The 24,875-nt window shown below is 36.2% G+C and overlaps 3 protein-coding genes across 3 annotated transcripts; 2 read left to right on the plus strand and 1 right to left on the minus strand.

Moving 5' to 3' along the window:
* The first annotated feature begins 702 nt into the window (after positions 1–702).
* Positions 703–2,449, plus strand: LOC147560669 (fasciclin-like arabinogalactan protein 7). Its single transcript, XM_086664463.1, has 2 exons — positions 703–1,039; positions 1,408–2,449. The coding sequence occupies exon 2, from the start codon at positions 1,432–1,434 to the stop codon at positions 2,212–2,214; it is 783 nt and encodes a 260-aa protein (XP_086520589.1). The 5' UTR covers positions 703–1,039; positions 1,408–1,431; the 3' UTR covers positions 2,215–2,449.
* A 1,701-nt stretch (positions 2,450–4,150) lies between these two features.
* LOC147560670 (protein ENHANCED DOWNY MILDEW 2-like) lies at positions 4,151–24,447 on the plus strand. The gene is made up of 27 exons (XM_086659302.1): positions 4,151–4,216; positions 4,314–4,430; positions 4,512–4,723; positions 7,437–7,592; positions 7,929–8,128; positions 8,202–8,359; positions 8,437–8,533; positions 8,645–8,736; positions 9,232–9,442; positions 14,920–15,394; positions 15,474–15,570; positions 16,111–16,161; positions 16,294–16,475; positions 16,708–16,804; positions 16,941–17,039; positions 17,700–17,947; positions 18,028–18,120; positions 18,200–18,703; positions 18,924–19,071; positions 19,180–19,281; positions 20,109–20,201; positions 20,854–20,895; positions 21,433–21,543; positions 22,053–22,124; positions 22,264–22,382; positions 22,477–22,540; positions 22,628–24,447. The coding sequence occupies exons 2-27, from the start codon at positions 4,329–4,331 to the stop codon at positions 23,990–23,992; spliced, it is 5,190 nt and encodes a 1,729-aa protein (XP_086515428.1). The 5' UTR covers positions 4,151–4,216; positions 4,314–4,328; the 3' UTR covers positions 23,993–24,447.
* LOC147560671 (ankyrin repeat family protein) lies at positions 10,410–14,312 on the minus strand. Its single transcript, XM_086664462.1, has 5 exons — positions 13,157–14,312; positions 12,058–12,817; positions 11,901–11,937; positions 11,681–11,814; positions 10,410–11,211 (listed from the first exon to the last, which is right to left on the minus strand). The coding sequence occupies exons 1-5, from the start codon at positions 13,635–13,637 to the stop codon at positions 10,875–10,877; spliced, it is 1,749 nt and encodes a 582-aa protein (XP_086520588.1). The 5' UTR covers positions 13,638–14,312; the 3' UTR covers positions 10,410–10,874.
* Positions 24,448–24,875: the final 428 nt, after the last annotated feature.

Genomic DNA, 24,875 nt, shown 5'->3' on the forward strand with positions numbered 1-24,875 from the left:
TGTCGAATTTAAACTTTATAAAACTAGCGGCCTAAAGTCTAATGAAACAACATGCTTAAAACTCATCTAACTAATTTATTTGTACTTCTACGAAATCGAACCAGGGACTTCCGTATTGGAGGGTAGATGCGCTACCAACAGAGCTACCAGTTGTTGGTTAAGGGGGTTGCAACCAATCAAGACTTTGGTAGACTTCATGTCCATGTACATTTTCGTTGACAATGGAGAGCCCACAGACTTTTATGGATTCTCATTTTCATTTCTATGACATCTCTATTGAGAATATATAATCCTGCATGAATTCTCATTGACATTTCATCGACATTGTATGGACTTTCATGGATTTCATATCTATGAAAGTGTAATATATTGTGATAAATAGATTAAAGTAGAAGCTACCTAAATGTCAACGAAAGTCTCTCATTTTTTTGTTGACAAATTTGTTTTTTTTTTTATATTAGAAACCACCAAAATACTAAATGTCAATGTCTACCAAAGTCCGTGAATTTGCGAATGCCGCTGACATTCACAGACTTTGAAATGTTCTTGATTGAATGCGACGGACAATCACAAACTTTAAAATATCTGTGATTGAATGCCACTGACAATCACAAACTTTGAAATGTCCATTGAACACCACAGATATTCGCAGGCTTTGGGACATCCAAAGTCATCATTGACTACCTCATTACTAGGACTTTTGTATGACTGCTTTGTAGAAATATTTGTATTAATGGAGAGTTCTGATCTCCTTATATTGAGACCTCCCTCTACCTATAATAGATAGATCTCTCTCTAGTAATCACCTTATGGACCCTGGACCAAGAAACAACCACTCATCTATTACCTGTGACACAAACACACACTCTCCAAGTCTCCAGTGTAATTCTCTCTCTCTACAGTCTATAGCAGTTGTCATTACCCCCAGAGTCCCTTCATTTTTTCTTAATTTAATAAGTCTTTATATAATCCCTCAAATCTCAATCTCATTTACAGTTTTCTTCTTCACTTGTTGTCTCTCTGAATTCCTGTGGCTCAGGTAATCAATGATTTTCTTCAAACTTTTCATTTATCAAGTCTCTTACATTACTTAGATCTACTTTTTATTCTTCTTGCTCTCTTTCTCATTCATGTTCATGGCTTCTTCATCCTTATTAGTTCATCAAGATCTGCAAAAAAAAAAAATATGAATAAAACCCTTTAATAAACAAATTTCAGTGAGGTTCTCATTGAATAAGCATTTTAATCTGATCTGAATTATGGGTTTTTATCCTGGGGTGATTTTGAGATCTGGGTTCTTCTCTAAATGTCCAGAAGAGTAGATCTTTACTAGCAGCATCTTGAGTTCCCTAGTTTTATACATTTATTACAGAGTGGGGATCTTGAATGGTTTTGTTTTTGTTGCAGGAATTTGGAGATTTGAAAGTCAAAATGAAGGTACCCATGAATTTAATCCTTAGTATCTTAGTAGTATTTTTGAGTTTATCTGTAAATGCTCAGAAACCTAGATCTCCTCCACCATTACCACCAACTCCAGCACCAGCACCAGATTTTGTAAACCTAACTGAATTACTCACAGTTGCTGGTCCATTTCACACTTTCTTGAACTATCTTCAACAAACAAAAGTCATTGATACTTTCCAAAATCAAGCAAACAATACTGAAGAAGGAATTACAATATTTGTACCAAAAGATCAAGCTTTTTCATCACTTAAAAAACCATCACTTTCAAATCTAACCCAAGAACAATTAAAATCACTGGTTCTTTTCCATGCCTTACCACATTACTATTCATTATCAGATTTCAAGAACTTGAGTGAATCAAGTCCAGTTAATACATTTGCAGGTGGACAATATGTGTTGAATTTTACAGATGTAACAGGAACAGTGAAAATGAGTTCAGGTTGGTCAAATACAAAAGTAAGTAGTAGTGTATTTTCAACAGATCCAGTTGCTATTTATCAAGTTGATAAGGTTTTATTACCTGAATCAATATTTGGTGTTCCACCACCATTACCACCAACTCCAGCTCCATCACCATCTCTTGATATTGCTCCTGTTGCTGATTCTCCAACTAGTGATGATGATAAAAAGGGCAGTAGTAATGGCCCATCTGCTAAATCATCAGTTCCTTCTTCTTCTCATAAGATCATCAATTTTGGTGTAGCAGCTATCTTATCTTGTTTGGGTTTGGTTTTGGTTTTGTTCTTGTGAGAAAAAGAGATCTAGAGACAGACAAGAGTGTGTGATTTAATTTATGTACTCCCTCCCATCCCACTAGAGGTTGTATTCATAGTAGTAGTAGTAGTAGTATTTCCTTTGATTTCAATTCCATTTTATGAATTTCTTTTGTTTTTAAGAGAATGTATGTAGTGTTTATTGAATTCTTGAAATTTGAGGATGTATTAGCTAGAATAAGAAGCATTGAATTGAAAACCTCATTTTTACACTTTCTTTTCATAATGATATTTGATTGGATAAAATCAGTGGCGGATTCACGTAAAGAGATAGTTCAATCGACCAAAGGGAGTAGTTAGGAAGGTATGACACTTCAAACTCTGATCTTGAGGTTATAAACAAAGTTGGCGCATTAGTGATATCTATATAAGTTCTACGGGGCAGTAATTCAGATTATTGTAATGTTGCCGTTTATACTACCTCGGATAGGATGAGAGCTTTCAAGAACATTTTTTGAGCTATCGTTATTTAGACTACGTTAGATAGGAGTGAAGCATTGGAAGACTACCTTAGAATTTAGATAGGAGTGAAGCATTGGAAGCAATTCCTAATGGGGTTTATTTTGTTTCTTTGGGAGACTTCTAAGGTTGAGTTTTGCCAGTTCCAGGAAAGAATGAGCAAGTTTCTTTCTTTCCAGCTATAGCTGGGAGGCTACAAACAATCTTGTAAACTCGGTTTAATTAGTGTGTTTTATGTGCAAGTTGACGGCGTTTGTATATTTTTATTTTAGTTTTTTCTCTGGGTTCTTTTTTTTTATCTTCTCATAAGATGGTTATACAACATTTTGATTTTGCAAATCTCATGTGGATTTGAAAATCTTTATTTTATTGTTTAGTACACATTTTTACAAGTTGGGATCTGATGAACATGTGGTATTTTAGAAGTCAACGTTTTCTTGTGTGTAACGGTCAGAAGATTCCAAAGCCGGAAGGATCGAAGTTGAAATTAAACAATTCATTTGTGGCCTACGAAAAGATCCTTTAGTTTGTCACTTGACTCACATAAGTTCTTTTAATAGTTGATGTTCTTTCTTAAGTAAATTACTACTACTATCGTAGACACATGGAGTATTAATTAATACTCCAAATGAGAGAAGGTGGAAGAATTTTGCAGTTACAAGACACGGATATGTTGGGGCCCTCACTCTTCGCTTCTCCACTGCCATTACGATTTCCTCTCTTCTCTATTCATTCCTCTGAATGAATGAATGAATGAACAAAACCAACCAACCAATTTCTTTTTTTATTTTTGCAGTCAAACTTTCTAAATCACAAGCAATCACACACCCCCACATGTCATCTTCTTCTTCTTCTTCATGAATTCCCTTTATTCACTCAGGTATTCATTCATTCCTTTTTTTTTCTCTTTCAATTCTCTCTGTTTCTGATCTTACTTACTTTTTGTCTAGTTATTACTAGTATCTATCTTTTAGAAAAAGTTTTAATCTTCTCAAAATACAACCTGGGTACGTAGTAGGTGTATTTCTATTCATTCATAGCCCTGCCTCTCTATATGTATATTTTTAGCTCAAACCCCCATTGATCATATTCATCTTCACATTATTTAATTTGTTGTTTTCATTGTGAGTTTGGATTTAATGCATTTCATTTGTTTGTTGAATTTTCAGTGGACATTAGTAATCTTCTTCATTCAGGACACATTATTAACACAACAATAAGATCGAACATGTCCAGTTTTGTGGGTGTTGTTGTCTCTGATCCATGGCTTCAGAGTCAATTCACTCAGGTTGAACTGCGTTCCCTCAAATCCAATGTACTTACCCAAAGTTTCTCCATTCTAAGCTATTTAAGGATGTGAAAGGAGAGATAATGAAACTTCAGTTCGAACAGAAATTTACACTTCTATTATCTTACCTACTATAGTTTAATGTGTGTGGTGAGAATATCAGATTCAACTATTAGCAGACCTCAACTTAAAGAAGACACCTCAGTTAGTCGAGCTAGTGAATGATAGCAAGGTTCGTTAAATACCCATTCATTTTTTGACAGTTTGATGTTCAGAGCTTTATATCGTCATTACTTGGTAAATGAAATATTTATTCGTACTATTTGTAGGATGTTGAAGAGCTAATGGGGTTAGCCCCTGAAAAGATCTTGCTAAAATGGATGAACTTTCATCTTCGTAAAGCAGGTTACAAGAAACCCATCACTAATTTTTCTTCCGATCTAAAGGTAATATTAGGATTCAGATTAGTTTGCCACTTTTCTCGACTGTAAATCTTATTTGTGTATATAAGAACTATCTACTTGCAGGATGGAGAGGCATATGCTTACCTCCTTAATGTTCTTGCCCCTGAATATTGTTCCCCTGAAACATTAGACACTAAGGATCCTACAGCAAGGGCAAAGATGATTATAGACCATGCCGAGAAATTGGACTGTAAAAGATACATAACACCTAAGGACATCGTGGAGGGATCAACAAATTTGAATCTCGCATTTGTTGCACATATATTCCATCACAGGCAAGAATTTACGTTTTTTATTCAAGCACAATACCTCTCACATTTGTCGCCAGTAACCCAGTTTTATTCGTAATAAACCGGGTTAATGGCGCGAAGTTTCTATTAGATATTACATTCAGCAATGGTTGAATTAACAAGATGAAGGCTATATACTAACATAAGAAAAACAGTTCTCCCTCATTGGTTTGAGGGGGAGTGTTAGAGAATAGAGTGTCATATGAGTCATGTTAGATAGTCCCACATTGGATGGGCTATTATTAGTGTTGGTTCCTTGAGCCTATATAAAGGCTTCATATGTAATAGCTATGATTTGAACTCACTATCAATACAACACTTCTCCCTCTCATATCTTTTATCTTACATGAAAGACAAATGATATGGGAGGGAAAAGTGTTAAATTGATAGTGATTTATATTATCAAAGAAATTAATGGACGATTTTGAGGAACATAAACCCGACTCAAGAAGATGGTGGAGTAGACAAGAAACCATGTGATTTTATTCCTTCATCTCTAAAAGACCAAATCACAAAAAGAGGCTTGATTAAGTTATTGAGAGAGAGATTTTTGGAACATGAGTTTTAAATAGAGAGAGAAAGTGAACATCCATTAAATGGTTTCTTAGATAAGTAACCAGAATCATCACTGTTTGCTGCTGGAGATTCCAAGAGAGATGAGAAAAGAGTAACAAGTAGAGATGGGGTTATCTGAAGCTGCTAGAGAAAGTTCTATAATAAAGGGATTTTAGAAAAAGTGAAGTAGAGAATGAATCCATTACAGATAGAGGTTTTAACATTTGTGGTTTTAAAAAGAGAAAGAAGCCATTACTAGAGTAGAATCTGAGTTTAACATTGTGAGATTGAAAAGAAGACCACCATGAAAGTTGAACAAAATAAATAGTTGTTTGCTTTACTCTTTTAGATCATCATCTCATACTATTAATTAGTAGGGATAGATAGATCTAAGAGTTAAAGATTGATCTTCAAACCTTCAAACTTTAATGGTAAAAACCATATATTGTTGAAGACTTACATGAATAATCAACTTTCTTTGAAACTAAACTTGACTAAAAATAGAATCAATCCTAGGAAGTGGGTTACGGCGAAAAATAGAAAGACGAAAACGGTTAAAATCATCTCGAAGTGCCATCAAGAATTGAACAAGTTTCTGCTTTTCCCTATAAGTACAATAAGGTGGATATGAGCTAAGCTCAGTAGGTTCAGTGAGTGCTAACCCATCCCAATATCTAGTCATGACATTATAAAACTCTATTATACTGTTATCCCCTTGTCGAGCTGCATAAATATCCTTCTCTAGTTGATATTGCTCAAGTAAATACTGTAAATTTGACACACTATATAGGCTTGCCAAGTGATCCCAAATCTCTTTGGCAGTTGATTAGTTAGTGTCATTCCGATCTTCGCTTCCATCGAAATGAGGAACCAAGTTATGATCTTGGAATTGTTTATCTCCCATGTTTATCAATTCTTTAAAGCTTTCTGCTTTAGTATCAGTTGGAAGAGTTAATTCACCAGTAATATTGTAAGATAAAAGATATGAGAGGGAGAAGTGTTGTATTGATAGTGAGTTCAAATCTTAGCTATTACATATGAAGCCTTTATATAGGCTCAAGGAACCAACACTAATAATAGCCCATCCAATGTGGGACTATCTAACATGACTCATATGACACTCTATTCTCTAACACTCCCCCACAAACCAATGTACTTATCAATATCTTGATAAGTACAATGGTTTGATACAATAAAACTTTACTCATTACAATAACATCTAAAAACAAAAATAACTTAAAGGCAAAACAACTTTTGTTCTTCTCTTGAATCAATGGTGATTTGGCTTCCTCCATAATAAATATAACCCCACATTCTCTTCCTAATCAAGAAGTTCTTCATCAAATAACTCCAATTTGTATAGTTTTCATCATTTAACCTTACACTAATTGTTTCTAAAATGTCATCTCTTTCTATAGACATGTTAAAATTTCAAACACTTTGACCTGTAGAATCAAAAAAGGGGTGTGAAAAAAATTGTTCTTTCAGATATGGGTGATGAAGTATAAGATGTACCTGTCCTCAAATACTACAGAGATGTTGTTCAAATACTTCTGAAACTTGACAAAAAGAGAAGATGCAATGGAAAAACCTAGAGAGAGAGAGAGGTTAAATACAAGGGAGAATTACTGAAACCCCCACGCCCTCACCTTTAATTAATAATTACTGAAACCCCACCTTTTCATAACATACATTACTAAAACCCCCACCTTTTCATAATACATGCATGTTGTTGAAATCCCCACCTTTTTTTTATGAAAATGTGAGGTTTTTAGTATGTGTATTATGAAAAGGTGGGGGTTTTAGTAACTATTAATTAAAGGTGGGGTTTTTAGTAAGTGTATTATGAAAAAGTGGGGGTTTCAGTGACCCTATAACAAAAAATATTTATACTGATAGTCTAACTACTAGAAGTCTGGATGTTGATACATGTATGAGGAATTAATGCTTAAGTTGGCAGTTTCAAGCTTAGTTTATTTTGTTTCCCCTGGAATCCACAGATTAGTTCTTAAAAATTTGAAGTTCCATGCTACTACTTCACTTGTCTAGGACTATACTTTATACAAGCTGTTCTGATTCGGTTATCGACGATTCCAAGAACTGATAAATGTTTATGTTAATAGAATACGTATTTCTTGTGCAGGAATGGGTTGTCGATGGATAGCAATAAGATCTCGTTTGCTGAGATGATGTCTGATGATGAAGCAGTATCGAGAGAAGAAAGATGTTTCCGATTGTGGATCAATAGTCTTGGAACTGAAACATATGTAGATAACTTGTTTGAGGATGTCAGAACCGGGTGAGTATATGGGTGTAATTTTTGGCCTTCCTGGCCCCCAAGTAGTCTTGGTACTCAGTACTCTCTCACCCCAAAAGCTAGCTCAGAAGCCAAGGCTTTCCCTCACGCTTATGAGGCAACCACCATCCTTGATCTCCTCCCAGAACCGATGTGGGATTATTTCAACATCCCATTGGAGTTGATCCAGCCAAGGTTGGCGAGCCAGAAAAGACACGACATTAACCTTGACTTGTTTAGCCAATAGCCAGAGGTTGAGATAGGGTCTATCCGTGGGTTAACATAAGCTATGTCTGATCTAAGTTTACTTGATTTAGTACATCTTACGCATGATTGCAGATGGGTTCTTTTGGAAGTGCTTGACAAGGTTTCTCCAGGATCAGTTCAATGGAAACAAGCAACAAAACCTCCCATTAAGATGCCATTTAGAAAAGTAGAAAACTGCAATCAAGTTGTGAGAATTGGAAAAGAGTTACATTTCTCCCTAGTTAATGTGGCAGGAAATGATATCGTACAAGGAAATAAGAAGCTCATTCTCGGTAAATTCATGTTTATATTCAATTCACACGAAAGATATATCGTCAAGTTTAACTGAATTGCATATCTTTTCAGCATATCTGTGGCAGTTGATGCGATTCAATATGCTCCAGCTCTTGAAAAACTTGAGAATCTACTCTCAAGGAAAGGAACTCACAGATGTTGATATTCTAAACTGGGCAAACTCTAAGATTAAAAGTGTAGGCAGAACTTCTCGGATGGAAAGCTTCAAGGTAAACAGACCTTTTCTTAATTGCTTTGAATCTTACTTAAACCCTGACATGGGTTGTTTTCTTCAAATCTTATTTAGGATAAAAATCTATCGAACGGGAGATTCTTCCTTGAGCTTCTTAGTTCTGTGGAACCTAGAGTCGTGAACTGGAATCTTGTCACAAAAGGAGAAACTGGTATGTTTCACCCTTCTTCCTCCTTTGGTTTGTGAACTGGTTATGGAAATATGAATATTACAGAGGAGTCATATCTACTATTGTCTTACCATGGCCTTTTGGAAATGGCAGATGAGGATAAAAAGTTGAATGCTACATACATCATTAGTGTTGCACGTAAACTCGGATGTTCCATCTTCTTGTTGCCTGAGGACATTATAGAGGTAAAAAGCATATTATTGCTTTCTTTTCTTCTTTTGGTTCAGTTCATTTATAGACACGAGTTATGGACATCTTTCACCACAACTGCAATGACTTCAGTACCTATAGGATTTTGCTTGCTTTCTCTTGAATCATTTAAGCAAGATAAACAAAATTTACAGAGAAACATACCAAACTAGTGAGCTCGGAGAATAACCATCACTTAAGACCACACACACCTCACTGATGATAAATGAAGCCCAAAGAACAGATCCCATGAGCCTTACTCGTTATCATGTAAAGAGCAATAGAAATACATAGCATTCATATACTTCACTCTTATTCACTTCCTATTCTCTACCTTCATAATGTTGTGATCAATGATCTTGTATCATGATCTGGGCATATTAGATGTACAGTTTGAGATTTCGGTTTTATAAGATTAGGTAGCTACTAGATCATTGGTTGGTATACACTTCAAACTTGGAAGCTTACTTTCTTGTTAATGGTTACGACAGGTTAACCAGAAGATGGTTCTAACTCTAACAGCCAGTATCATGTACTGGAGTCTCCAGCAACGTGTCGAAGAGTCAGAGCCATTATCTCCTGCTTCCAATGCTACTACCCCAACATCACCATATCCATCATCCCCATTACCAAATGAAGTAAGTCCTCTGGCAGAAGACGTCTCGAACATGACAATAGACGAAGCTGCTTCAGATACTACAATACATTAATCAAAAGCGTAAAATAGGAAGGGTGCTATTTAACTTCTCTTTTGTTTGTTGAAGTTTTGCAGTTTACTAAACGTTAGTTGAAAGCAAAAGAAATGTTGTGTACAATTAAAAAAAGACTATATTTTATTTGAGAAAAAATAGGGTCGAAGATTTTGTAATTAGTGGTGCTATTCTTTAGATGTATCTCTTGATCATAATAATACATTGATTACTCAGGGTTCATGCATAATCTCTCTTACATGTGTTATTTTTCGTGTGAATCTGACCTACCCGAATCTGATTTTTTTTTTTTTATAAGGAGCACAATGATCCTTTCAGCATATATAAGATAATGGAGTTTGTAATTCAGACTTATTTTATGCCTGATTCAAATAGACGCGAAAATAAGCCGGAGTCTGCCATTCAGATGAGACAGACCCGCGAGTCAAACAAAAAACAAACATTCATAAATTGAAGTCTTATGAGTTTACCTAATATCCTAGCTCTTTCTATGAGTTCTTTTCCTTCATTTTCGCCGGATAAATGATTTTGAGGAGTCACATTAGGAGCTCCATCAATATTGAATAGAGATCTATGCCCAACAGAAGTGAATAGAAGTTAAGAAAGGAATCCAATAAACCTTTTTGAGTTTTTAAGGAACATTTTATGTGGTAATTGCACACAAAAAAATGCAGCCTTTTCCTCTAACTAGGTTTTCACCGTACCCGTAGGACGATCCGTAAGACGCAACAGATCTCTCTTGACTAACGTTGTAGATGCATTTAATTCTGATTTACACACGCCATAAAACTGACTATATAAGATATGGAGGTTATCAAAGACATGTTTGATATACATAAATAGAAGGTCAGACTTATCCCTTAGATAACCGATTGAGATAATGAGATGTATTATTATATAAGATACAGTGAGTATCAAGACCTGTTTGATATAAATAAATAGACGGTGAAACTTATTCCTTAGATAACCAACTGAGCCGTATTATTATATGAGAAATAGAGATTATCAAGACCTGTTTGATATACAAAAAGAGACATGAAATGGTTACTAAGAATTAAGGAGAGCGGTGGATTCTCGAGCTGGAAATACTTCTGCGCGAGCAAAACAAAGCAGCAGATGAAACAAGTCTGAATCTATGAACACGTATTTCAGATTGCTTACACAACAAACCATCTCTGTAAAGGAAAAGGGTTAACAAGCTTGAGGTTTCTCCCTCCTGTTAACAAGTTTGCAGCAGCAAGGAGCAAGATTACATCAATTTCTTTATCGAACATCTAGCGAAAAGTTACTAGACACTGATCTGCTGTAGAAGTTCTGTTTGAGCACATTTATAACGATCAATTTCTCAATGTTCTGGTGTTTCTGTTATTGTTGTTGCTGTTGTTTTTTGTAGCCCGGGGTGTCCGTTTCAGCCAATGGTATAGTTAGACATCATTGGAGTGATCATCATTACATTCTTTTTCCGCTATAAGCATAAGACTTTCCAACCATTTATCAAATAAAGCTGCACTTTCATCCCTCTGGTCGAGTTCAGCAGCTTCAGCTTCCAGCCATTTTTCTCTTAGATCATCAAGAAGATTTCCTTGATCGGTATTCACACCAGCTCCTGGAGCACTTGGAAGGGTTGTTCGAAGTGACGAATCTCCAGACGGTGGTGGTAGTGTCAGAAGCATTGCCCTGAATTCTCGAGTATTTGCAAATGTTTCAAAGTTGCATGCAATTACGTCTAGACAATATTCCCTTAGCTTCAAAACTCCATACCTACGAACAAAGCAAAATGACCATCACTGTAAGTTAATAAGTTTCGAAAAGTTTATCTAAACGGTAGTGCGCCGATTTGTATTCCAAAGATTCAACTATTTTGTTAATGTCGAAGTTCTAGAGAACCAGAAAAGCAATAATGAAAGTAAAAATCACACAACACAAGGGATTTACGTGGTTCGGTCGTAAAACCTACTCCACAGCCTAACAATTACCAGACTATAGAGATTTCTCAATAGTTTAAGTATATGTAAGTCACTAAAACTAGCACTTCGCCTAAATGAGCTCTCTCCCAAAACCGAAAAGAGGATACCATCTACATTGATAAACCCTTTATAAGGCCAGGACAGACATGACATAAAAAGGGTAAGATATCGACCCATATTTAAGGCACTCTGAAGTCTGAACATATTCTAATTATTGATTGTAAACCTAGAAATAAGAAAAGTTAGACAAGGAAATGCCATACAGTTCAGATAATGTCAGCCAGTGGCACAACTCGGCAGGTGAGACCATCTCCAAGTGCGGCAATAGAGCCTCAGCTACAACTCGCTTAAGAGGAAACAACAAATATCTGGATGCAGCATCAAACATCTCTTCTGCCTGGTCCATCATAATAGAATTTTAAGTTAAAAGTGAAAACTAAAGAAAGTAAGCATAAGGAATACCACAGTTGTAGATGTCTCTACCTGATCTGGGTCTATACCCTTCAGACTATCAGTGTACCTGGATCCATCAAGAAAAAATCGGTCATGAAAACCATTAAAAGGAACGAGTGGAACTGTGTTGATTCAACAACATCATTTTTGTGTTTCATTAACATGTTAATTGGCATAAAACACGTACATATATTCTATCATCTTTTCAAACGCTTCGGTGCTTAAATCAGATTCTTGGAGAGCTGGAAGAGTATAACCATTTACTCCATCTTTTCCTTCAAGGAAACTCGTCATGCGAGATAATCTTGCTTTGAAGTACTCAGACCGTGATGCCAAAATCACCTGGTGGCATCGAAAAATCCTTTTGTCAACTTTTATGCAAACATCTGCAAGATCGTCAGCAGATTTGGTTATCTGCATAGAACCAACACCAGATGCTAGCTCGTCAGCAACACTATCTAGGTTCTGTCCCTGACTAGATTTGGCAAGGGAAACTTGTAGTATCTGATGCAAGGCACCTGGAAGCCGGTCTTGCTCAGGAAGAGACATCCCCTGCAAGATAAACCGCTTCTGAGAGTTATCGACATATCTCAATGCCTTATAATCAGCATGAGTTTGATAAATCCATTCTTTCTGAATAACCAATAGTAATTCTTCACACATGCAGACTCTGCAAATTCTCACGAGATCTTCCACATCATCTACAGCAATCTCAAGTCTGTCGGAATAGAAGAAATGAATGAGGCTGTATAAAGCAGTATAAGATAGTTTTTCTTTGTAAAACCTCACTTCTTTTCGATCCCTCCAAACTGTTTCAAATTTCTTCTTAAAGAAAGGCGATCGAGCACTTAAGATGACCCTATGAGCTTCAATGGGTTTGCCTTGCACGTAAAATATCACGTCTGGAGGAAAATGACTGTGGTCCGATCGATTACTCGCCGTAGGACCTGTCATACGCTCATGTCACTGTTCTACTACTCAATAACTATAAAATACAAAAACAGTAAATATGTTCACAAGATTCGTAGTAAAACATTTCGATTCGATAGTTCATTTTAAAACAAACTTGAACCCGACCTCAATCATGAAAATGAAACCAAATGTCATTCCTTAGAAACAAACTATTCAGATGAGATGAGTTTATTAAGTGATTCAGCCCATTTTGAATTTGATACTACATCTAAAATTCATCAAGCTAATCCACATTCAAAGTTTTAAACTTTGAGCAGAAAATGACATTTTCTGAACTAGTAAAATTGATGCATCATTGAAAAGAACAAACAAACCTGAGATTTGGGTAAGATTATTGGAATCGATTCCAACTCCAAGAAAGAGCTGATTAGGTCTGCACCCTAAAAATGTATCTCTTAAAGCAGATTGTAATGGTAGTAAAGGAGGAGGACGAGCTTCGAAAGATTTCAATAATTTCCTAACTTTCAAATTCAAAGCTGAATAATGACATCTATCACCATCAAAAGTATGTTCAGAACAAATAGCACCATTTTCAAGCAACATTCTTGCTACTTCAAGATGACCAGCTAAACAAGCATAATATAATGCTACTGAATCCCATCTATCTCTTTCATTAACATTTACACCAACTGTTTCAACTAAGTATTTTACCCTTTCAACATCACCTGCTCTTGATGCTTCAAATATATCACCACCTGGTACTTTCTTTAGTGGAATTGATGAATTGAAATCTTCTGCTTTTAAATCAATTCCATCCAATTCTGAATCAATTGTCCACGATTCTCTTTCTGCCATCGTTTTTTTTTTATAGGAAATTAGTAGGTGTTCTTGTTTTAGGGTTTTATTTGAATCGTCTTTGTTGATTTGAATTCAAGATTTTTGCTGTTTTAAGGGGGTTTTTGAACTTGAAGAAACCCTAGAGGAAGTAGAAGAATTCTCGGGTTGTAGGAAAAAAGAGATAGGGTTAATTCAATTGTAGCCGTTGATTTTTTTTTATCACTGACTGAATTCGGGTAAAGGGGTAGCAGAATGCCGCACGTGCGAAACAAGTACGATGTACTTGAAGCGCGCGGGCATTCTTACTATTTCCCGAATAAATTTACCGCCTTCTACTTTCTTCCCCAAACGCACGCATGCGACTCTCGAAACGCTTTCGATATTTCCCTCGATATCTCCTGTTCTCTCTCTCTCTCTCTCTCTCTCTTGAAATCTCCCAGTAGGAGGAGTTGAAGAGGTTTTCCTTCTCACATCTTAATTCTAGGGTTTATAATTTGCATTGTCATTCGTTTCTCCAATTAGGGTTTATAATATTGTTTTTGTAGGTTTTGTTCCTAATCAAGTTATTTCGATTACTACTGATTTTCTCATTTTCTCATCTCTTTGTTATGGCTCGATCGGATGGAAATTTTTGTTTCGTGAGGTTTCTTCATCTCTCTGTTTTAAAACGAAATTTGGTATTGGTTTTGTAAGACATATCTATACTATTATTGAACGCAATAGCTATTTGTTGGTTCTTTATTTTCTTCTAAAGAAGGAACATGATGATCTATTTTGAGGTATTCAGTAATCCCAATAGGGATGTTGTCTTTCTCACCTTTCCTAGCATTAGATATGAACAGAGTGGTTTTTTAACTCTAGTTGGTTAAATATGGTCGGAAAAGGTAAACACCTATCTTCTTCCATTTGAATGTTTATTGGAAGTAATAATAAGCACAAGTATCTAGTTCTGACTATAGTAACAACAAGGCTAATAATATGTGCCAATGTGAACCCTATACTAACTATGATACTTAGGATCACTATCATTATCAGCATAATATGAACTTCTTACTTCTCGTGTTGACAATGGTTTCTTTGTTAGATGTGCTTCATACCGTTAGATTTGGTAAATTTCTCTAAGCAAAACACCCAATGTCATTATCATTTTGAATAGGTTTTTTCGCAAAAGCATATTTTCATTTGTTGATATGTGTACCTAAGAACGTTCAGTAACATTGGCCCCAACGTAAATGTGATTTAATTTACTTCCTCACTCATTATGATATTTCTCTTTATTGTTTTTTTAGGTTACACTAAGGCTGGAGGGTGAGAAAGCATAAGAGAGTAAAAGAGTATATCTTATATACTGAAAAGTTTGGTCATCTAATGGAATCATCAGAGGATGAGGCTGATGCTGTGCCGAAGCTTGTCAGTAACTACTATTTTGTTGATGACAAAGAAGAACCAATTTCGTTTTGCGTGTTGCCTATTTGCTGGAATGAAGATGAGAACCCGGACTCTGGAAAAGAGATATTCTTGCATGGAACAGCTGATAGTGGTCTTCAGAAGATCTATAAGAAAGTCGTAGCATGGAAATTTAAACTTTCCGATAAACAGCCCAGGATTTGGGTGTTAACAAAAGAAAAGAACTGGATACAACTTCAGAAACCTCGAAAGAGCTTTGAGGATACTGTCAGGACAATATTGATCACATTACATGTCCTTCACTTTCTAAGGAAGAACCCAGAGCCATCTGGAAAATCCCTGTGGGATCACTTAAAAAAAGTTTTTAGGTTCGTATGATGGTCTAATTTCTGGTTTCTTTAACGTTTTTGTGCGTGGCCACTGATTGATTTTGCATGTGATCTGCAGTTTGTTTGAGCTCAGACCTTCTGAAAATGATTTGTTGGATCACCTAGCTTTAATTAGTGATGCCGTTAAACATGATGAAACATTAGCAAAATCAAAGGTTTGTTTAACTGTATATATTGCTTCTCATTAAACTTCGATTCATGTGTATTCTGTGAGTTAGGTTTTCCGTGGGAAACAAAGTAAATTGGACTCAATCATTTTCTTGTTTTGTTGAAAGTGCTCGGTTCAGTTGCCCCGATTTCCAGTATATGCTCTCCGCAAGGATGATGCGTGATGTATACCTTTTGACATTTCCTTGTCCATTATTTATTTGCGACTTTGCAAGGAGTTATTTTTATTAAAATAATAATAATACCCCAAATTTCCTTCTCATTGTTTTTCTGCCGGACCATTACTAATATCATCACTTAGTTTAGATTTGCATTATTCCCAATGTATACCTTTTCACACTCATACTTTTTGGCGAGGTTGATAAATGTGTACCTACTTGAGTTGAATTTTGTATTTATGTTTCTCCTAATCAGGAAGGATTCCATGTTTCTCCCATACTAAATAATAAATACATCCTTTATCCACCCACCATCTTAATACATAATGAAAGTTAAAATCTAACCGTGTTTGTTCTTTTCCGGATCAGTTTCTACTCACATGTCTTCAAAATCCCGTGAAGCTGAAAGCACATAATGAGGTTGGTTCTGTAGAGATTTTCCTGTTTAAAATTACTATGTTTACCTCTTCACTCATTTCTTTTGTTATGGATAAAAATCTTCTTGATTTTCTTGAACTTTTAGTCTGGTTACTAACTAGACCCAAATAACAGGATGTGGACACTGGGACAGAAGCCAAAAGAAGTAAATTTATAGTGGATGATGACGAAGAATTGGATGAAGACGCAGGGCAAGGATTGGAGGAAGATGTTGGGATTGGAGATGAAGATGAATCTGATGAAGAAGAAGATAAGGACGTTTGTTCTCTTTGTGATAATGGTGGTGAAATGATATGGTAAACCTCATGCTCTGTTTGGTGAATTATTTTGTAAGTAACGCTGTTACGGCCTATTTTAAGCAGCATCACTTTGTCTCTCAGGCTTGACATCTTATGTATGTGTTGAAAGTCAGATAGCTAATGAGTGACTATAAGGAGGTCCTTTGTTAGGCTTGTTGGCTTATGGAGCCATTGATGCATAATAGTTACTTTATTTGATACACTCCACTTCTTTTTATTTCTAACTCAGCTGCGAGGGAAGGTGCTTGAGGTCGTTTCATGCAACCGTGGATGATGGGACAGACTCAGACTGTAAATCTCTTGGCTTTTCCAAGACTCAAGTGAAGGTGTGAGTTCCCTTTAAATTTCTGTGTAAACTTCAAATCGTTTCTTCTTTACTTTTTCCAAGGTCTTCATTCTTTCCACTTTCCACCCTTTATATTTGCTTATTTCAGTATGTGGTGGATTATTGGTTCTTTGCAGGCAATACAAAATTTTTTATGTAAGAACTGTCAATACAAACAACACCAATGCTATGCTTGTGGAAAGTTGGGTTCTTCTGATAAAGCTTCTGGTGCTGAGGTATGAATGTATGATATATCCTTGCTTAATTAGTCTTAACCTACAAGCTTTATTGGTACAGAATAGCAACAACAAGATTGTCCAGTTCACTTTTCAAAACCTACAAGCTTGATTAGGTCAACTAATAGAGTTGTTCTATGAAATTAAATGGTAGTCCCCTCAGAGTCCTTCCAGTCTTTTCTAAAATATGATATTGATTCATAAATCTATAAGAACATGATAGTATGATATTGATTCATAAATCTATTTACAACGTGAAGAAGTAAACCTATAGTAGGAGCTATTTTACAACCAGTATTTAGTTTTTGCCCCATGTATGTTATCTTATATGTTATATGTTGACTGTTTGGGTGACATGTTTCGCTGTAGCTTTTAAGTGTGTTACAATATTTTTTTGTTAGGAGAAGTGAGTTTTAATATTTTAGAACTGTATAATTCTAGTGAACTATATCTGATTCTCAAGCTTAAAAGTTACTGACAGAATGAATGATATTTTAGATTTGTATCCCAGTTTAAAAGTTTAGTGTACAATTGAGTTTAGCACCTTCGCTGTGTCACCTATCTGGTTAATTCATCAAAATAACCATGTACTCTTAGTTCTTTCCTTTGTACATATTTATATCTCTAGTTGCATTTAATTCCTAATTAATTCAACTTCAGGTCTTTTCATGTGTATCTGCCACATGTGGTTACTTCTACCATCCAGAATGTGTAGCGAGACTGCTTTATCCTGAAAATGAAGCTGAAGCAGCGGAGCAGCAAAAAAAAATCTCTTCAGGAGAATCTTTTACCTGTCCAGTTCACAAATGTCTTGTATGCAAAGAGAGAGAGAATGAGGAAGTTGCGGAACTGCAATTTGCGATGTGTAGAAGATGTCCGAGGGCATACCACAGGAAGTGCTTGCCTAGGTATTAAATCTGTCTGTATTTCATCTTGATTTTTGGACTAGCTATTTTCTGGCTGTCAATGTGTCACCTGCTTTAATCAGGAGGATAGCTTTTGAAGATTCGGAGGATGGAGATATTGTAACAAGGGCTTGGGAGAATCTCTTGCCAAATCGTCGAATTTTAATATACTGCCTGTAAGTTTTTATTTGCTTAGTTATTTCTTTACTCAAAACCTCCTACCTCGATTTTATTAAAAAAAAAAACATTGACCAGGAAGCATAAGATGGACATGAACATTGGAACACCTAAAAGAAACCACATTATTTTTCCTAATTTAGAAGAAAAGAAGACACGAGCTCTAGATCCCCCATCAGGTAAAGCTAAGATTTTACAGAAGAGAAAAATAATCTCACAAGACTCTATAAGTGAAACGCCAATCTCGAAGAAACCAAAACAGTTCACCAATGCAACCATTCGTGCAAAAGATAGCATTTCATCCCAAAAAATTGAGAAGCATCTTTCTGGAGAAGGATATAGTTTTCAAGAGAAACCCAAAACAAGCAATGCCACCAGAAAGCTTCTTAAGGATGGCATCAAGCCCGTCTCTGTTAAAATGGATAAGCCCTTCTCAGCAGAAGAAAAGAAGCAGTCAGAATCAGCGAAGTCATATCAGCAAGAGGTACCTCCTAATAAGTTTGAAAGGAACAAATTCTCAGCTCCTCCTACAAAGAGATCAAGTGTTTCACGCCCTTTACTTGATGCTGAAATGAAAATGAGGTATGCTATTTGCTGACATACCCATACTCCATAGTCCATGCTTACAAAAGTTATTACTTGTGTTGTGTCTTATATGGTTGCAACTTTTGTTGAAGAGGGTGATTGGATGTAATAAATTAATAATCTTAAGCAAATTAGGCATAAGTTTAGTGCAGGAGGTCTTAGAGAGCATTAAGTATTGTCCTCTCACAGTTGGTCTCTTACACCTTCAAAAATGCAGAATTTCGAGTTTAAAAGAAAAGGTATCATCCCAATTAACCTTGGAGGAGGTCATAAGAAGTCACAAAGTGCCATCAACACATTCATACTCCTCAAAACATGTAGTGGACAAAACCATCACTCAGGGAAAGATTGAAGCTTTTGTTGGGGTATATCTCCATCTCAGCTAAATTTTGTTGCCACTGGTTTGGCATTCTCTCCATTTTTTCTGAATCACAGTTGGATGATTATATTACCAAATTTATATATATTTGCAGGCTATTCAAATAGCTCTACAAAAGTCAGAAGAAGGTTGCAGTATTGAGGATGTGGAAGCTGTGTGTGGACCACAGATTGTCAACAAGATACTTAAGTGGAGGGTACTTGCATTCTTGAGCCCTTAATCCTAGAATAATTTCCAATCATATAGTATCAAGTCATTAGTATCGTACCTAGCTTATTAGTATTTTCATATCCCTGATGGATTGGATATTTGTATATTAGGTGAGCTTTCATGCTTCAATATTGAACTTTGAGCCTGTAAACTTTCTAGTCCCAATCACTGAAACAGAAGTTAGAAGACCTTTTTTTGGTGATATTGCATGTGGTATTAAGATTTGAAGAACTTGAAAAACAAACAAAAACAAGTGCGCCCAGGTAACCTTGTAAGTCATATAGTAATAAAAGTTGATGACTTATGAACAATTTTATGATATGATTTCCGGCCTCTGTCAGCATCCGGCAGAGACCAAAGTCATCACTTAGGATAATGTAGCTTCACAGGCATGTCAACGGATTCAAGTGAATCAGAACTAGACCAGTATGGAAGGATTTGCAGTTAGATGTAAATGCAAATTATTTGAAGATTTGACTTAAGAGCGTTTCCCCTTTCTGATGGCTAGCTCAATTAAGGAGCCTAATACCTTTGTAGTCGCCTAAACAGATTTGATGATCATTGATAGCTAAATGTATCATACGCTATTACAATAGTAGTCAATGTTAGGTCGTTCTTTTGATGCTTGAGCTTACTTTATATTTCTCTTGGCACGAACAGTGATTAACTGGCATGATTAAATTTAACATCTATAAATCATATAATACATGTTATTAGCTATGAAGCTTTGCAAATGAAAAACACCGTGTGTGTAAACAAGGTAGTAAGTGGACTTTCAGTTTCTATACTAACTAATTTTGCATGTAACTGCAGAATAAGCTCAAAGTCTATCTGGCACCTTTTCTCCATGGCATGCGCTACACATCTTTTGGTCGTCATTTTACAAAGGTGGATAAACTTAAGGAGGTAAGTCACTCATTATGTTTAACTGTTTTCATGTTTTGACAGAGGAGTACTTAAGTTATCCATTCTTGAGAACTTTTCAGTGTCCTTACCCAACATGATTTTACTGTTATACATCTTATAGTAGAGAAACAGCTCAAAATTTTTCTGTATGCACCAAATGAAAGTAAAGAAGTGACTCCCAAGTTTGTTATGTCCTATTAAATCCTATCTATTACTAGTGTTTGCGGAACATTTGGCTTCCATCTTATAGAATTTGTTTAACTGTGGGATGTTTTAGCTGCAACCGGTGGATGGAAACCTATATAATCATATTCAGTGATCTGGTCGAGTCCCTTGTTGTTTTCTTTTCTATATATCTATAAGACTGTGTCTTTTCAATTGGAGGAAGGGGAGATAGTAATTGTCACTGAAGTTATATGGGGCGGAATTGATATTAAATTTTGTGGTTGGAAGTTTCTAATCACGGGTGTGTTTGAATAACTAAATTAGATGGTTGCATTGGTAGATTAAATATGTGAACGACTGAGAAAGTTCCTTCTCTTATCTTGCTATTTACTTGTGTGTTTTTATCTCATCCGTAAATCTATTGTTGCAATTGTGATATTGAGTAGAGATCTTCAGATACAAATACTAATTGCATTTCTTGTATCAGATTGTTGATAAGCTTCATTCGTATGTCGAGAATGGTGACACGGTAAGTGTTCAAATTTCTGTTTTCCGCTGCTGTCTACCTATGTTGTTTATTTTACAAGTCAATTGTTTTAGTTTTTTTTTAATAACTGGAATTGATTAAATAAAATAGTAAAGTACAACTGCCCAAGCATTGTGTCATGGGCTGTGGCAACGGACAAAACATTAAAGACCTATTGTTTCTATAAGAGCCCTCCACGAAGTAGCGAAATCAAGATAAAGAGTAGTATTTCATCCATTTATCCTCCCAAGAAGTCAGTTGATTTGCTTAGCTTTCGAAGTTTTGTTCTAAATTTTTGTAAATGATCAACGATGTCATCTTCATGATAGATAGTGTATCAATGAGTTGCAAAATCATCCAAAGTATGTAGTAAAGTTATTTCTTTAAATTTTCGCATTATACCAAGCAGAGCTAACTTAAGTTAGTATGAGCATAATCTGAGGAATTGTATGAGAGAAACGTTAGGATCTTCGGGTTAAGAGAATTACGCAGGTTAGATAAGAGATTGATGATTTATATTCAATTTTTTCTCTTGATCAGATAGTCGATTTCTGCTGTGGCGCGAATGATTTCAGTTGGTTAATGAAAGAGAAGCTCGAAAAAGTTGGGAAGAGTTGCTTATTTAAAAACTATGACGTTATTCAGCCAAAGGTAAATATTAATTTAAGAACTTGTGTATCATTGCAGAAGAGGTTTTTTCCATCTATCACATTGGTGGAAGGTTCATTAGTATGTCTTTGTTATGAACTGATGATCTAGGTTGTTGGGTCCACAACTACCTTCTTTGGCCAATGAACATTTGATCCACTGCTGGACCCTGGAGGTTGCGTATCCTAGGACGAAACAAGTCTTTTTTAAATATAACTTCTAGATCTATTTCAACCTATCTTAGTTCTTCTCCAGTCTTCGCACATATTTCTGGCTCTTATATTGAGATGATCTTCCCACAGATTTTTAGGCATTTTGCCTACAGGTTTTACTGAAATGAGAAAAAAAAAATTGAATTGTCAGGGTGCCTCGAACCCTTGACCTTTAAGTTGGAAGACTAAACCTCTTACCTCTCCAACCAAGGGTTGTTGGCCTGAAATGAGAATCTTCCTGGCACGGTAAATTACATGTTTCATTTTCCAACAATAAGATGATCATAAATCCATTTGCAGAATGACTTTAATTTCGAGAAGAGAGACTGGATGACTATCCGTACCAAGGAGTTACCCACTGGGTCTAGATTGGTAAGAAGCCAGAAACTCTTTTCTAATTCTGATTGTCGTGTAAGAGAAAACTGTTAAATATTTGAGCGATCTGGAAGTCTGGGCCATGAAGAAAAAATTTGAGCACTTCTTGACATTTTTTGTTGTTGTTTCGGATTAGATCATGGGGCTCAACCCTCCTTTTGGGGTTCGAGCAGCTCTAGCAAACAAGTTTATTGATAAAGCTCTTGAATTCAGGCCAAAGATCCTCATACTCATTGTTCCGCAGGAAACAGAACGGTACTCTCTCTCTCTATCTATATATATATGTGTGTGTGTATGTACACCTACAGAGTACAAACAGCACTAATTTGCTTTTTGATTTTTTTGTCAGACTTGATGAAAAGGAAGATCCATATGATCTGGTTTGGGAGGACAATGACAAACTCTCCGGAAAGGTCATCATTAGATGTCTCTGCAGTTTCTTTCTTTTCTGAATTCTTTACTCCATGTTACGTTCGCTAACATCTCTGCCATCTTTCCAGTCATTCTACTTACCTGGATCAGTTGATGTAAATGACAATCAAATGGAGCAATGGAACTTAAAACCACCACTCCTCTATCTTTGGAGTCGCCCTGATTGGACAGCAAAACACAAGGAGATAGCTTTAAAGGAGGGTCACTTGTACAGAGAAGCAAGTCAGTTGCCTGTAACAGAACAACAGGATGAAAAGGAGTTATCAGATCATTCAATGGATATATCTCCTGTTCATGACTACTATGGTGACATCTCAAAGCTGATAAAGGAATATGGTAAAGAACCAAGCACAATAAATGATCTGCCTGCACACAACGAAGAACTAGAAACTAGAGATCAGGAAGTTGTTCTCAGAGTTGAACGAGGCGAGTATGAAGATGATCTAAAAGTCAACCAGGTTCAACATGGAGATGAGAATGCTAGTGATTGTGAGAATCGTGGTAGAGGGAAAAGATCTTTTCCAAATGCGAGCAATGGGCAAGAGAAAAATAATTTGAGAAGCAAGACTGTGACACCACCCAAGAACCAAAAGTATGACTCTGATAGACCTCAAGCCAGTAACACACATAATTATACACCTCCTAGGGGGAGGTCCCCATTGGAAGGGACAGACTCCCGAAACTCCCTTCAAGATCGTCTATCTGTAGCTCCTCCTGATAGGATACGTGGTGAAGAAGAGGTTAGGTCAATTCAGCCTAACCTTACTAGTTCATCCATGGAGATAAATTATGGAGGGTCACAAATCCCAAGTACAAGACCTGATGATATTGATGAGATTACTAGAAGATACAGTTTGAGTAGTGGAGGTCATCTTCTAAATGATCCCAATAGATGGGTAACAGGAACTAGCCTCGGTCAAGAGTACAATGGCATCCGAAGTTCGGAAGAACAATTTTCCGGGTACAGGAGAGATCAAAGGGGTACTTTTGTCAATGCACCTTACCTGAGCGAGGTTAACCCACGATATGGACTGGAGACAGATACACGCAAAGAACTTCTACGACTTTATGGTCAACAAGGAATAGATCCATCAGAACTTTGTAGACTTTACGGTGTACAAAATCCAGATTCATCTGAAAGAATCGGCGGTTATCTTCCTAATCAAAATACTGGTTTGGGCATTATTGGTTCAGTACCATCTACTCTTTATGGTTCAACCAGCAATTCATCAGCAATCCACCGATATGTCCCAAATCTTGACGGGTTAAGCCATATAAGGCCTGGTCCTATTGGGGTTGAGCCCCCACAGATGGGAGGCAGAAGTGGTATAATTGACAATGCCGGACCTCAGTACCCTCTCGGGCCATCATTGCCGGGCTTTCGTCATGACCCAACCAGATTTCCACATGGGCCTCCGCGACCATTTCAGTAACACAGTATCAACAATGACGAGCTATTTTGTGTTTGAGAAGGTATTAGCTTCTTACCCTTTTGCCAGTGGCCAGAAGCTTATTTCCTCCAGGAGTCTTCTCAAGGTATGTCACTCCATTACTGTTAACTGTGTTGCAGAATATCATTTTTGGGGAGTAAATTGTGTATGAAATCTAGTCTAGCACTAATATATCGATATCGACAATTAAATCATTTTGAATGCAGAATTGAGTCATTTTTGTGTATCTCCTTCCCGTCTCGCCCAATATGCAGTCCGTCCTAATTCTTAAATCAATACGTTGTTCTCTCCGAAGTAGTTTAAACGACAGAGCTGAGTATTATTTTTATCCGTTTAATCTTGGAATTATTGTCCTTAGGCTGTAAAGTATTTTTAAACTAATACTAATTCGTAAACGCGGTATTACTTTTCAATTAAGAAATGGGTTATTGTTGTAACTTTATATCTTTAGCTCCCTTGAAAAATAGAATAGGGAAGGAGAATTTGTACTTTATGTCTGAAGTCTAAGCAACTGGTCCTTTACCACTGAAAAGTAGTTTACTTTCAAAATTGAAGGCTTTTCCCTTTGAAATGATCTTATATCTAAGCTAGGTGTTCTCTCTTTTCCTAAATTGAAGTTAGAGAAAGAGGAGCTGAGAAAGATGGGTTTTGAGATTAACATGATGAAGAATTTAATCAAGGTATTATTTGTACTAATCTCAACTCTAAGCTATTCTTACTTCTTTGCATCAAAGATTCCAAAAGGCAAATTTAGACTTGTCACTCTACTCCCTGTTTTCTCTCTCAACTTTCTCCTCCCTCTCTCTTTAACATCTCTCTATTCAGTAAGTCTTGTTTCTTTCTCAATTTCATGGCTAGCTAACTT

Source organism: Eschscholzia californica, unplaced genomic scaffold (genome assembly GCF_041429995.1).
Source record: "Eschscholzia californica isolate CP2 unplaced genomic scaffold, dmEscCali1.0.p SCAF_2, whole genome shotgun sequence".
Lineage (NCBI taxonomy): Eukaryota > Viridiplantae > Streptophyta > Magnoliopsida > Ranunculales > Papaveraceae > Eschscholzia > Eschscholzia californica.

Excerpts from the sequence above, each read along its gene's own strand:
- LOC147560671 (XM_086664462.1), bottom strand. The coding sequence starts at position 13,637 with ATGGCAGAAAGAGAATCGTGGACAATTGATTCAGAATTGGATGGAATT. Across the intron at positions 12,818-13,156 it reads TAATCTTACCCAAATCTCAG|GTCCTACGGCGAGTAATCGA; the intron begins GTTTGTTTGTTC and ends AGCGTATGACAG. Across the intron at positions 11,938-12,057 it reads GAAAAGATGATAGAATATAT|GTACACTGATAGTCTGAAGG; the intron begins GTACGTGTTTTA and ends TGATGGATCCAG.
- LOC147560670 (XM_086659302.1), top strand. The coding sequence starts at position 4,329 with ATGGGGTTAGCCCCTGAAAAGATCTTGCTAAAATGGATGAACTTTCAT. Across the intron at positions 15,395-15,473 it reads CACTTAAAAAAAGTTTTTAG|TTTGTTTGAGCTCAGACCTT; the intron begins GTTCGTATGATG and ends TGTGATCTGCAG. Across the intron at positions 19,282-20,108 it reads ACAAGATACTTAAGTGGAGG|AATAAGCTCAAAGTCTATCT; the intron begins GTACTTGCATTC and ends ATGTAACTGCAG.
- LOC147560669 (XM_086664463.1), top strand. The coding sequence starts at position 1,432 with ATGAAGGTACCCATGAATTTAATCCTTAGTATCTTAGTAGTATTTTTG.